The sequence below is a fragment of the Alternaria conjuncta genome (genome assembly GCF_024043145.1).
Source record: "Alternaria conjuncta strain BMP 0040 chromosome Unknown scaffold_8, whole genome shotgun sequence".
Taxonomy (NCBI): domain Eukaryota; kingdom Fungi; phylum Ascomycota; class Dothideomycetes; order Pleosporales; family Pleosporaceae; genus Alternaria; species Alternaria conjuncta.
In genome coordinates this window covers 1,531,803-1,545,782 of record NW_026250097.1, presented here as the reverse complement: position 1 = coordinate 1,545,782, position 13,980 = coordinate 1,531,803, and the positions used below count along the sequence as shown (strand labels likewise).

General features: G+C 52.1%; 3 protein-coding genes across 3 annotated transcripts; all 3 read right to left on the bottom strand.

Moving 5' to 3' along the window:
• Positions 1–173: 173 nt before the first annotated feature.
• J4E85_006324 (uncharacterized protein) lies at positions 174–2,206 on the bottom strand (the record flags this gene model as incomplete). The annotated part of the gene is made up of 4 exons (XM_051470564.1): positions 174–935; positions 984–1,991; positions 2,053–2,063; positions 2,113–2,206. The coding sequence occupies 4 exons, from the start codon at positions 2,204–2,206 to the stop codon at positions 174–176; spliced, it is 1,875 nt and encodes a 624-aa protein (XP_051326052.1).
• Positions 2,207–3,819: 1,613 nt separating this feature from the next.
• J4E85_006323 (uncharacterized protein) lies at positions 3,820–7,417 on the bottom strand (the record flags this gene model as incomplete). Its single annotated transcript, XM_051470563.1, has 10 exons — positions 3,820–3,989; positions 4,040–4,157; positions 4,205–4,368; positions 4,420–4,965; positions 5,016–5,147; positions 5,200–6,389; positions 6,442–6,626; positions 6,676–7,136; positions 7,193–7,271; positions 7,328–7,417. The coding sequence occupies 10 exons, from the start codon at positions 7,415–7,417 to the stop codon at positions 3,820–3,822; spliced, it is 3,135 nt and encodes a 1,044-aa protein (XP_051326051.1).
• Positions 7,418–11,996: 4,579 nt separating this feature from the next.
• J4E85_006322 (uncharacterized protein) lies at positions 11,997–13,793 on the bottom strand (the record flags this gene model as incomplete). Its single annotated transcript, XM_051470562.1, has 1 exon — positions 11,997–13,793. The coding sequence occupies one exon, from the start codon at positions 13,791–13,793 to the stop codon at positions 11,997–11,999; it is 1,797 nt and encodes a 598-aa protein (XP_051326050.1).
• Between the last annotated feature and the right edge of the window lie 187 nt (positions 13,794–13,980).

Genomic DNA, 13,980 nt, shown 5'->3' with positions numbered 1-13,980 from the left:
AGTATTAGAGACACTTCCCGCTCAACATGATACACATCCATTCACCGCGCAGTATCACACTGAAAGAGTTCCATAACGTCAGGTAGTAGAAATTAGGTATCACACACTACGAAGCACACACATAGGCCGCCATCCATGGCCATTGTGCAGTCGTCCCCTCACCGCGACTTGTCTTAGCCAGCCAATACACCCTCTGCAACATGGCCAATGACTCCACCGATCTGTCCGAAGAATATCGACTTCAGGATAGTCTCACCCTCACCCACAGCCCACATACCCGCGTCACTCAGCTTCTCTTTCCATTGGTTCTTCTCTTCGTGGCTGAGCTCTTCCCACTTTCTCGCAGCGGCATGCTTCTTCAAGACATCCTCGTCTCCAGCGTGGACCTCTGTACTGAGTGTACCGTCAGATTCAGGGTCATGATGTATGACGAGCGCCTTTTGTTGACCTGAATGCTCGGATGGCTTGGTGTCAGAGAGAACGTGAGGGAGGTGGAGATGTAATAGATCAGCGATTCGATGTGATGTCTTAACCACCGGTGAGTCCGCATTGTTGAGGATGGCGTTGTGGCGTTTCTCGCGCAGTGTTTCGCCAAAAGTCTTGTGCTGGCTTGCTGCATTCTGCAGACTGGCGGGGAGTATGCCTTTGGTAAGGTTGCCCTCCGGATCTATGAGTGACTGGATCAGGAGAGCAGCCACTGCGACGACCATGGCGATGACGAGATAGGTTGCTGCTGTGAACATGTTTCTCGAACGCGCCGTCTGGAGGACATAGCGCGACCCGATGTCCTGTAATTGAAATGTTTCGACGCTGATCGTGTTCCCCAAAGATGTACTCGCCAGACGCAGATACTGGGGTGGCGCTTGACGACCAGCTGGTACTTCGGGCTTGTAGAATGGCGAGAAGACAGCCTTTGTCATTTGTACCTCGTGAACCTGCGTTTGTTAGCACTTGCCGGGCTCTTCTGATGTCTTTACGCTTACGTTATCATAGCTATTGAATGCGTGAAACGAGCTCAGAGAATCTCTGGCAGGTCCATGGTAGTCCATCGTATACACCGTCAAGGATATGTCAATCGCTGCGATCGCAATCGCAATTTGATAGGCGCCATCGTTGTCTGCATCGAGCAAGCTGACGTCCATATCTGTAGCCGCCTTGACATGCTTGGGCATTGCTTTCCGTAGGACAACGCTTGCCGGACCTTCTTCGTAGAGATGAACAAGGAGTAACTCCACGCCGCTTCTGCTAGGCTTGTTCTTTAATAGTAGCAGATGTTTCGGCGAAAGCCACCGTACACATCGCAGCTTACTCCTCGCGCCCTTCTCAACGTGTGGCATGGTGTAGAGCTTCCTGTGCTCGTTCTTTCCCTTGGTCTTCCTTGAATCAAAATCCCAGTTGACAGTCTGCACGAAGACTTCCGAATCGGTGACGTAAGCTAGCTGATATTTCCCCTCTTCTTGTGTCCAAAAGTCCGTGTCGTTAGCTTCCTGGCCATTGTGTAAACTGATTCGCCCTATGACGTCCTGACCCGTAGGTCTCGTAGATGTAGCGGCAAAGATGACGACCTCGTTATCGTCTCCAAGACTTGATGCGATCGCTCCGATGCGTCTGCTGGGTGTATTCGAGGTCGATCGTTGTGGTTTCGAGAGTTTCACGATACGTTGGTAGGCTTCCTTTTTTGCGGAACTCGATTGCGGTGCGGTGAAGAGCGTTGTCTTGCTGAGGTACTCAACGTTTCCATCTCTTTTCTCAGCACTATTCGGGTACTTCAGCTCGAATGCCCTCAGATGTTCATTGTTGCCCTTTAGCCGGTCATCCTCACTGCTGTTGTTTCCAGCGAACAAGATAAGGCCATCTTTCGTAGACAGGTTGTCCAAACACGTTATCGAGTCGTCCTTGCTCGCTTCGATTTCCGCGAATGGTTGTGCGGTCGGCGCTCGTGAGGTGAAGTCGAATGCTGTGATTTGGTTTTTGACACCGGATCGTCCAGCCTGATACGAGAAGTGGTCAGCAGGCGCATCAATCGCGTTTTGATGCAGGGTCAGTACTCACACCCCCACCACCTGTATTCGAGTCAGTCTGGTTGGCGATGTCGGCATGAAGGTAACTTACCTCCTACAACGAGGACCCCAGGCCTGTTACTCGCAAACGTCGCAGCGAATATCGGATACCCCGTCCTCGCCTTGCTGACTGTCGGACGCGACATATCTAATTTCTTGCGCGCGCAATCGTGTGCCGCACTAGATCACGCTTCCCAGCCGGGCGTAGTCGCGGGAAAGGCAAAGGGTCGACCGGAGAGATGATCGCGAGGATTGAGAGTCGCGTAGGAATGAGGAATCGTTTCGAGGCAGCAATAGGTGTTGTGCGAGTGAGGCTGCCGGCGCGATGCTTGTTACCACGTTTCGGGTTGCGATAATCAAACAAGCGTCATAGGCGTAGTCCGTGGCTTATCGATAGCGCGCGCGCCGCGACTTTCCTTCGCGATCGACAGGGCGACAGCAATTCGCCAATCTGACGTACAGATCGTCTCGTGATGACCCGATTGCAATGACTTCGAGTGTTTTTTCTTGTCTGCGCGCTCGTCTCGTGATGATCCGATTGCAATGACTTTGAAGATACTTTGGGTGACTTCGAGTGTTACTTTAGGTAATCGTGTATGAGCTTCAGATGAAGAAGAGGAGTATAATAAATGAGGGAGTATCGCCGCAAACGCGACATTTTATACTCAAACCATCCCCAAGGCAGCAGTATTCCCGGCTAGAGCACATGATATTAAACTTGTGGTTTAGATGGTACTATAGTTGCTGTTACCTACCAAGACCGAAGACATCGAACCAACCGAGAACTGGACATCGGATAGATTACCAACGTCGATTACGTGCTGTCCTCACAACTGCAAATCATTCCAGGGAAATCTTCTGATGCCGATCCAGCCTACAAGGCAGCAGCATTTCCGCCTCTAGCATATGATCTTTCAAACTCATGGTCGAGATGGAACCGTAGACAACATACCAAAACCAATACCATCGAGCCAGTCAAGACTTGCACAGTTCACAGACTGCAATGTATTCCCTTCCTCCCTTGAAAGAGATGCTGCAGTCAAGTGATGGTCTCAGATCAAGGTAACGGATTTGCATAATGTGCTCCTATAAGAGGAAACAACTATCTACTGCGGCCTTTAGGCCTTTGCAACAACCCTCATCACGCATACATGATTATCATTCCAAAGCAATGGTGCCTCTCGTGGATATCGTCCTCCTCTTTTCATAACTTTCGTACCAACCAAACCCAACGCCATGACTACACCACCCCACCACCTCGACTATCAGCCAACTACCGGAACAAACCTCCGGATTCAAAACTTCTTCCCGGGAAAGAATCAAAACGCCAAAATGCTCGCTAAAAGAGGGGGTCCAGCTGCTCCGCAGGCCCACCTGACCGAAGAAGAAACTGAACAGGTTTGCAGACTACACTGGGGATAAAACATGCAAATTGAAAAATCTGGCCTCAATGTAGGCTCCACGGTGTTTAGTTTGCCCCTTCTTTGAACTGCCTCACAGCTCCTTCGACAGATAGCTTGTGGTGCCTCCTCCTTTCGATCTTGTATGTGCGCCGAATGGTGTTTGCCGGAACTCCAAGTAAGTGTTTGCCGTATTTTTGTACGTCATTCCAACATGGATGAGACAGCCTTGTGCGAACTTCCATGAGCCATGCTTCTCCAGCAACATCTGGGGCGATTTGTCCGATGGCGTTTCGAGCGACGTATGCTCGATCTTCCATTTCCTGGAGGATGAAGGCCATGCTATCGATGGAGCAACTCTACTGCTGCGGTAAGCCCGGCTGGCCGTTGGCAGCAGCTGCTTGAGCCTCGGCGTGCACTTGGGCGATAATATCGGCCTGGTGAACAGCACCCTGAACCACTTGTTGCTCCTCCGGGCTGAGGTTCTTGGTAAGGTTCTCGTAAAGCGCGGGCTGCTCCTGTTGAAGACCTGAGTACAATCAGCATAAGCTCTAGCGTAGCTCGATGAACAGTACTTACGGAGCAATGCGTGCTTGAACATGCCGTATGGCTCCACCTTGTCAAGCGGGGTCTCGAGGAGACTTTCCTCTTCCAGCTCGTCATCGTCATCATCATCGAGCGAACTGAACTTTTGCGCCTGCTTTGGTCAGCTTGGAACTTGAACATTAAAAATGCTGAACTTACCTCCTCGTTAAGGAAGTCGAGGTAAGCGGCACTCTCGTCCTTAACATCCTCAGTTTCGTCAGCCTCGTTGTTCCAGTCGGCTTCTTGTTCCCACTCCTCGTCTTCCTCTTCTTCATATTCGGCGGAGTAGTCAAAGGTGTCTTCCTTCTTGGCTTCTTCGCGGTCTGTGCATTTGTTAGTCATTGCGGGTGGGATGGATCGGAATGCAAACTCACTTTTCAAAGCCGCGGGGAGAGTTTGGAACAATCGGGTAACACCCTGCAATAGACGTGGCCAGCCTTGCTGTACGCTGACAGGTACATTCTGGGCTGATAGGGTAAGGAGGGAGCAGATTGCGGAGATGCACAGCTTCTTGTCGTGAACTCGGGTGAAGTTATCGATGCTCGAGAACCAGAGACTGAAGAACTTGTTCGTCCAGCCGTTTGTCTCCAGCACGTGCAGTGCCAAGGCGGGGTTGTAGTAGATGGAGTTGATGACCACTTCCATGAGATGTATCCTCAAGGACTTAACTTTAGGTTCATCATTCATCAGGACGTGCATGGTGAGTCCAATGAACTCTGGGACGTAGTCGTCAACGTGGCCACGCATGTTGAGCATGATGATCTCAGCCAGCTTGCAGCCACAGATGCGATCAACGCCGCCAACCTTGTCATCCTTGAAGATCGTTCTGACCATGTCGACGATGGCATCGAGGTATTGCCGGTTCTGGATCAGAGTTGGGGTGCCGTAGTTGACGAAGTTCTCGAGCGCAGGAAGCATGTCTATATATGGTTAGCAAATTACCGCGATTAGCAGAGAAGAACGCGCATACCCTCGAGATATAGCTCGGCACCAGCCTTGAATGTCCTGTGGATCAGCTCAAACGCTTGCCACATGGTGCCAGAGATGCTCTTGGCGGCGAAGGTACAGCTGTCGATGATTTCGAAGACTTCGTTGTATAGATCTGTGATTGGATTAGTACATGAAATGAAGGGCTGAGTTTTGGGTTCCAGTACCATAAAGCTTGTTCTCGAGCGTGATGGTGATGACAGGCATAAGAATGGTCTCCAGATGCAGGAGGACGTCGGGAGTGCTCTCGAGCGTAAGGATAAGAGTTCCAATCGTCTGCAGTACACCAAGCGCCGTGATGCTCTTCTCGTCAAGGAAGTCACCGTACTCGCTGTCTTCGCCCTTCTCTTGGTTTCTTGATACCAACTCCCGCACAATACGCAGGTAGGTGTCGCGCAACTGTTCGCTGAGCGCTACAGCGAAGGGTGTAAGTTCCGGGGCGAAGACCTCGACGAAATCCTCCATGACGTTTGCGAGCGCATCGACATCGACTTCGTTGGCGAGCTTCAGGAGTTGTTGCATAACCTGAGGGATGTTTTGCTTCATGTTGGTGCGAATGACGTCGTGGCGGATGAGAGGCTGCAGTGATAGAGCAGCGGCGACACGGACTGGGAGCGTCGGGTCGGCCATGGATTCGAGAATGTTGCGGTAGATGATGATGAGGTTGTTCGGGTCTTTGAAATCGAGCTGTTCGAACTTCTCGAGCGTGTCGCATGCGCGTGCGCGGAGGAAACCGTGGGGACTGCGGAATTCGGGGAAAACATGGCGGACGAAGAAGTATTCGACTTGGTCTGCGATCGGACTCTTCTTTCCCAGTATGACGCCAGACAGTGTACCAATCATGCGCAGAGCACCCTCCTTCTCTCGCGGGTTCTTCTCGTTATCGGGGGCGGCCTCGTACTTGTTGACCACCTCGTTGACAAAGTTCAACACGGTAAACGTCTGCTTACGACGGCTCTTCGTGAGGGTAACTAGGAAGTTTGTCGCGGCGACATCGGGTGCGGTTACGTCCTCGTAGAAGTTCAGCTTGCGGTGCAAGTATTCTTGTGGCTCTTCCTCGAAGAGCTCAATGTCCTCGTCCGACTGACACAATACTGGGAAGATGAGATGCGCGATGAGGTTGTCGGTGTGTGGCTTAAGGAGAGTCCACATGGACTTGGGCTTGACGCACTCGTCGAGGAAGTTGAGTGTGTAGTACAAGCTGGCCTTTGACAGCCAGACTTGCTTTCCGACCCACTTCTCGACCTGTTGGAGGTAGACCTTGAGAATCTCGGGAGCGAAGTTGGTGATGAAGGTCTTGGCGACCTCGGTGTAGTCGATCTCGTTGTTCTTGCCCAGCGCGGACGGGTTGCCGTACCTGTTCCCTGTTAGCCGAGCTCGCGTGAAGCGCGCAGTATCGTGTCGCGTACCTGACGAACAGTCTGTTCAAGTTCGCGTACGACCACTTCTTCGCCTTCCACCAGTGGTTTATTTCCCGATCGTCGAGGTCTTCGGGGAGGGACGTCTCCGGGGGTTCTTTGCCGACGACGGTCAAGAAGAGTGTACACCAGCCAACCATGACTTGCTGTTCGCGGAGGGATGCGGGGAGGTCGAACTGCGATCTTGTTAGCTGCCGACGACATGTTGTGTTTGTGGGGTCGTACGTAGATGGCATGCTTGTACACCTTGAGCACCGTCCGTAATATCTCTCCAGCCTCTAGACTCGTCTCGCCAGCTAGCGAGTTGCCGATGTTGAGCAGCTGGGGGAATGTCATGGCGACGATCTTGTCGAAGTCCGCCCGGTTCTCGCCCGACTTGAATCTGTAGATCTTGCATATCGCCAGCAGGCACTGGACACCAGCGAAGACTGACTCGATGTTTCCCGCGTTCAGCAGTTGTACTGTGATGTCGAGGAAGTCGGGCCATTTGGCGGGGAAATCGTATGCGAGTATCTTTTGGAGGGTAGGAATGAGCTGTATGCGCACTTGTGGCGGGGAGGCGACGAGAACAGGGACGAGGCGACTGCGGAAGGCGGCCTTCTCCTCCTCTGGTATGGGGATAGCCTGGCTGTATTCTTCGGCAGGTGACCAGCCTTTGGAGACGCGGTTCTTGAGGTAGACAACGGCTGTGGGTGCATGTTAGTAACCAGGGCGTATGGGGCAGCAGCAGGCGCATCCTTACTCGACAGGCGCACGGCGTTGTTCTGTTCCTGCTCGAGGACGTTCAGCAGGCCATCGACAAAGCCTGGCTTTTCTTCGGCCTATATGTCTATCAGTTTTCCGTCTGGCAGGCAGCATTCCGGCTTTCAACACGCACATGCTTGAGATCGAGCTCGGCTGTCTGTCTGATGGCGGCGTTGGCGTCAAGCGTCGCCTGGATCCGGTCCCGCAGGCCGGCAACGTCCATGGTTGCGAATGTGCGGCAGCGTCTGCGGAGGGCTGGGAGATGGCCTAAGCAAGACGGCGGGTGGGTGCGGTGAGAAAGGGCAGTGGGGGTTCGGGCGAGGTTCCTGCTGTCTTTGCACCCGCAAACAGCGCGTTGGGGTAAGAATTGGCGGGAGGGACTGTGTCAGGATAAAGGCACGCGTGCTTTTTCCCTCGATTTTGCGCCTCGTCGGGCTTGTGCAGCTTGTGCGGGACGTGATGATGGAGGGGCAGTAGTTAATTTTGTGTGGATCAGAATCGCGGCTTTCCCTCCTAGCATCGTTAGCGCACGTGGCGGTCAATGCACTCTCCCTGTCTAACACCACCACGATGCATGCTTTTACTCATCACCACACGCGACCGACGTCGTTCCTTCCAGCGACCAACTTGCATCGTGAGATATCACAGCGGCCATGCAGGCGTCGACTTGTTATATCGCGCACAACTTGTACTGAAGAATAGCGGCGCCTTAGCTCGCAGACAAAGCCGTACCTGCAGCCTCATACTTACCATTCGATCTAGAGTTCCCTGCATCATCGAAGTAGCGTACACTGCAGGCGCCATCAACATAGCGAGGACCCTGAAGCAACACAAAAAGCAGGAAGTATCTTACAACAGGCTCCTACCCATTCGTCGTGTTCGTCCTCGCACAGGATCTAGACCTTCACGCCTGCGCCTAGAACCTATCGGCAAATACTGTCACTGCCGGACCAAGTGCATCCGCACCACACCGCTGGCCTACCACACCATTATGTCTTGCCACAATCACCCGAGGCTTGCGCTCGCACATGCAGCCAGCGTTCCCGCTGGGTGCGCAGCGCCACCGTCAAGGTACCGGCGACATGCCAGCACAATACATGTGCTTTCCTGGAGCTCCATAACGAACGCGCAGTCGACGAAACCATGACTACCACATTACTTCATTGGAGAACGCGAGAACAACACGAGCATGAGCCAAGAGACCACGTCAATGAAATCATGGTGCGCCTGGTAAGGCAATCGCAAGATGCATCGTTACGTTCCTCTCTTGTGCCATCTCGGTATGCCAAAAAAAAACGTGAACAGCAGGATGCCTTCAAAAATCGCCAGCTATCGACCTTAACTTCTGCGACTGATGCTGGAGAGGCAGACGCCATGGGGATCTTGCCTTCTAGTTTTGAAGAAAACACTCCGAACACCCATGTAGGGGCTGCGCATTATCTTTTGAGCTGAAGGAACGGGAAGACAGGGTAAATGAAGTCCGCAAGAATCCAACGGTGGAAGTATCTTTATCCCAAGACGGGAATCAACAGGTCATGATACTTGGGTTGAAGTTTTTCGATATATTTAATTGAAGATACGGAATAGCATGGCTATGAGCAACATCGCCGAACAGCTGCATGATTTTATGTTACCCATGCTTGGAACTCGCAACTCGAACACCCCACAAGTCAGCCAAACACATGATCGAGGGCCCTCTCGCTTTACAGGTCTAACAAAGGATCCTTCTCCATCGCGAGCTTGCTCATACGATTTGGAAGACACTGGAGTGTAGGTGATGCAGTAAGAACTACAACGGAGAAGCAGACTTTTTTATACTTGTCACTCTTGGCAGCAGCACCCAACATTTCCTGCTTCATGCATGCGTACGGTTCCATCGAACGGTCAGCTGGATTTTTTGGGCTGCCGACCGACTCGCGCAGGGCATTATGCGCTTTAATCGTTGTTTCAGAGAAGTTGGAAGACTGCGTCATCGTTGATCTTTATGGTGAATTTTGGAGGAAGACGATAGACGCAGCCATCGGTGGTTTCTTGCTTGTTTTGGTAAGTTTGTGGAGGATATAGATGATGATGAATGAAAGATCTGGCAGACACGGTATTTATACGCAACTCTGGGGACGAGCACTAGGGCGTTATTGCACGCGCCGGTGGAAATCATGGCGCTGCTCCAAGGTCTTTTCGGTCGTTCAGCAAAGAACGAAGGGGCAGTAAGGTGTATATCGCAGGCACATATCTCGAACAGCCATGCTCCACTGCTACCATGTTTTGGGAGAAATGAGTGCCCAATCGACGGCATATCGACATCATCTCGCGATTTTTGGGGAAGCGACGAGACGCCAAACACATCACGGGTTACCGGGTAAGCTTTTGGTGCTATCGAGGAGGCTGTGGTTTAATTGAAGACGAGCAGTCCGGTCGACACCATGACGACATCTGGTGTCATTTTTGGAGAAAGCATAGACGCAGAAAAGGACATGGGGCGTTTCTTGCCCATTTTTAGAGTCTCCTAGATGAGAATGTAGGACGAAGAAGAGAAGAAGAGAGCCGGGAGGGTGTTTATATATCCCACAGGCGCACAGTGGATCCTCGAGTCGCACGGTGGAGAGACGCAACGTCTTCTTCCCGAACATGTGGTGGCTGGGGCAGCATTTTAGAACAGCCAACATGAACAGCAAGCTATTTTCTTTTAGCTTTTTACTGGTCATCTCGAAAGACAGACAGCACCACAGCGTCATGTATGCGATCCCAAATATTTTGATAAGTATGCTCATCTTCCAGCGCATTCGGACATGTCCGGCAGGAAAGTGTTTTCAGTCATCCCAATATTCTCGAAGATCTTTGAAAATTCCGAGCGAGCACAACACACCATAACACTGTTGGGTGAACATTTCTGGAGCGGCCAACACGCACATGGCGTTCTTGCGACGCCCTTTTGGACAAGACAAGAGTGGAAGTGATATGGAAAGTCAGAACCCGAGAGAAGCGAGGAGTTTATATACCCGTCGAGCGGGCGTCAGCAGACATGTATTGTCCAGTGTGCTGTTTCAAGAGATCGGAATCAGGCCGCAAAGGGCCAGCAACGCCGACATCACAGCTTCTTATAACCATCTTTGGTCGAAGGGCAGTCAGGCGCCAACACCATATGAGACTCAGTGCGTGTTTTCTTCCTCTCGTTCTCCAGCAAACATGTGGACGGCGCCTTCATGGTTCTAGTCGCACCAGGCAGATCATAGACACAATGCTCATCGTTTTAAATTCGCGGAAAGAAGGGGGAGACAACATCAGTTTGACGTCTTCCTTGTTTGGGTCGCAGGAGCTTTTCATACGAGCACTCCTGATTTTTTTGTATTTTAAAAAGCGAAAATTCGTTGACTTTCTTTCCGGGGAAGAGAGAGGAAGACAACATGGCGTTATTGTTGCTGTTGTTTGGACCCCCGAACCTCGTCATGCCATGAGACGCACGTAGTTTCGGTGTTCATAGAACTCGATGTTGGTCGCTTGTTTTCAAGGAAGAAGAGGACGACAACATGTTATCAATGGTAGTGTTGTTTAGACCACCGAATCTCTCCATAGTATGTCTGGCTCCTAACTTCGGTTTTGCGGACATGCAGTTGCCCATTGCTTTTTCTGGACAAAGACGAGGAAGACAACATGTCGTTAGCGATGTCGTTGTTCGGACCGCCGAATCTCTCCATATCGCTGAGGCTTCCGGTTTTTGGGTTTTAGGAAAGTAAAAGGTGAACATAATCCTCGCCCGGAGGAGACGAGGAAAACAACATGTTGCTAGCGTTGTTGTTGTTTGGACCACCGAGCTCTCACTCCCAATACTCATGTGAGTCTTGGTGGAAGAGCGCATTGGGGAAGAGAAGCGCCAGAGGACATGTTGCTAGGCTGTTGCTGTTCGAACAGCGGAGCTCTCCATGAAGTCATGAAACTGGGCTTTTTGGTATTTTGAGAAAAGAGCGTAATGAAGAAGCGAAGAACCCAGGAAGATCGAGAGATGTTTTATGTGCTTGACGGAGAGAGCACAGTCATGTGCGACCATACTATCTTTTTGTTTCGAGAGATCGTCGAACACATGCAAAGTAGTTTGTGTAGGTTTTTGGAAGCGGGAAGGCAAGGCGGAAGACCATGGACTGATCGACCACCGATTTGGATTTTTCGGAATTGCTCGGTCGCTACGTCTCCATGAAAGGGAATGAGACCGGATCTTGGTGATGTGAAGGTGTGTTCGGTAGAGTCGCAGCCATTGTATCTTTTGATGACCGTTTTAGAGCGAGGCGGATAGTCATCGGTAGACGATGATGTTAATTTTGGAGAAAGAAGCGGAACTCTCATGGCTTGCTAGTATTGTAGTTTTTGGTAAAGCAAAGTAAGTAGTATGATAGAGAAGTCTCAGAACCAGACTCCCGCGGAGTATTTATACCCCAAAGACTCATCCCAAAAGCCGGCACACGTGATGCGCGCGGCAGGCCCAAGGCTCAGCCTTCAGCGCTAACTCAGAGTCACCAGTCACATCACCCATACCACGTATGCGAACCAAGATATTGATGGTGAAAAATACCATTGCTTCTGAACTAGGAGTGTAGATACTATCTGATCTGTAGAATAATGCGCGCCATGTAAATGCTACCCAATCAAAGAACGCCATGCAATGCTGCTAAACCCAAGAAGATAAAACGCCGCTCAATGCAAGAGATAAGCAGAGCTTATGCTGACCAGCAGCTGATGTTTTCATGTCCCATCCAATCATACCTCATACCTCATAACCATACCGCATAACCCATTACCAAACCCATCTCTCAACCAACACTCTTACCCCTCTTGCCCTTGCCACACTCCCTCTTACTAAGCGGCTCATCGGGAAAGACCCATCCCCTAACCCTCTTCGCCTCCCTCTTCTCGCCGAGCTGGGGCTTAGGAATCCAAGCATCCTTCTCGAGGTAGTTTTGCCTGGTGAGTGCGGCGGGGCCACCAACATCCATGCGCCAGGTACCCATGCCCTCGAAGGGGTTCTCCTTGGCGAGCATGTGGAGGTACCAGAGGGCAAGGGCGGCAGTGAGTTGAATGTCGCCAGTCTCAGGGTGAGAACCGGATGTGGAGAGGCGGATGGGGGCGGAGGTCTCAAGGTAACCGTAGATGGGGACGCCGGCTTGGGCGTTGACGGTTGTGGGATCAGGGGTGGAGAAGGAAGATGGGCCTCCGCAGCGGACGCAAAGGAGTTCGATCTCTGTCATGATGAAGCCGTAGCGGCAGCCGTGCTCGCGCATCACGCGGTGGAGGTGGGCGAGTCCTTGGAGGTAGAGGACTTGCTTGGGCGGTGACTCGCTGCGCATACCGGTGTTCCATTGGTCATAGCACTTGACGAGACCGACGACGCGGCCACGGCTGTCGCCGAAGAGAGTCTTCTCGTAGTCGGAGGGGTAGTTGGAAACGAACTCTGGCTGTGTGCGTTGGCCGGCGGGTGGCTTGATGGAGCGCATGACCATGTGGGAGTTGCCCTGAGCGACCTTGAGAGCGGCGTTGACCTTGTTGGCGTAGTAGTTGGTGCAGATGTCTTGGAGCGCGGACTCGTTCTCCGGCTGCAAGTTCTGGCGGCAAGGCTGAGGAAGGTAGTTGGCTGGGACGGGAACCTCAAGAAGGGGAAGCACCGATGGAATAGACTTGATGGTAGTGATGTTGAAGTCTTCCCAGCTGCGGAGGTTGCGGATGTCCCACCAGAAGTGGTTGTTGATGCCGCGTGGTGCGCTGGTGACGCGGCGAACAAGAGAGGGGGAGGGGTTGGCAGAAGAGAGATACTCAACCAAAGACGACGTAGCCGGGACTTGCTGAAAGCTGTCGAAGCTGACGTCGGTGAAGGAGGGGTACTGCACAGCTGGAGCGGCCTCAAACTCTGGGATAGTGAAGTCTTGCGAGCAGGTGGAGGTGAAGCTGGGCATGTCCTGCACCGAGGAGTATGCTGAAGGAAGGGAGGTAACAAGGCTCAAGTTGGATTGAGGCGCACTCGAAGCAGTGACGTAGCTGGGCATGTTGCGGTAGGTGGGGAAGCCATACCGGCTGATGACCTGCTCATCAACGCTTCCAGCAGAGGCAGAGCGATCATGGCGGGCTCGGCTAGCCGATGTGGAGCGAGATTGCGATCCGATATATGAGGATCGACGAGGAAGCTCAGGCTGCTGTGCGAATGTGATGGGAGAGTTCAGGGTAGAGAGGTTGAAGTCGTATGAGGAAGCAGTTGACACAGGAGAAGTCAACTGGCTGTGAACGTTGTGCATGTTGTGGTTGAAAGGACTGGATCCACGGCGCGCCATCGAGGCTGGCCGTGAGTATGGGCTGTAGGCATAGCCGATGCTGGAAGAAGTAGACGTCGTCCTGCGATGTCTGATGGGGCCACTGGTGGGCTCGGCAACCTGATCTTGCATACGGACCTTGGGGAGGAGGATAGGTCCATATTGGCGAACAGGTGACCGTGGAGGAGTAGGGCCAGAAATGTGAGGTTCTGGTGATGAGGCCTGGGAGTAGTATGTGACGTCCGAGCCGACGCTGCCCGGGATGTAGTTGAAGGGAGCAGTCGGGGGTGTTGTTTGACGGCTGTACATGATGAAAGATTTGAAGCTACCAGACTACTTCCAATCAGCACCAATGAATCAACTCAAGAATAGAAGCAGTGACTTACGCTGTGGAGACTGAGAATAGTAACAGGAAGAGATTATCGAATAGCGATTAATAGAAGAGGCCAGCTCTAGGTGTCTAAGACAAAAGCGCAAAAGATGGAGAAAGAAAGGA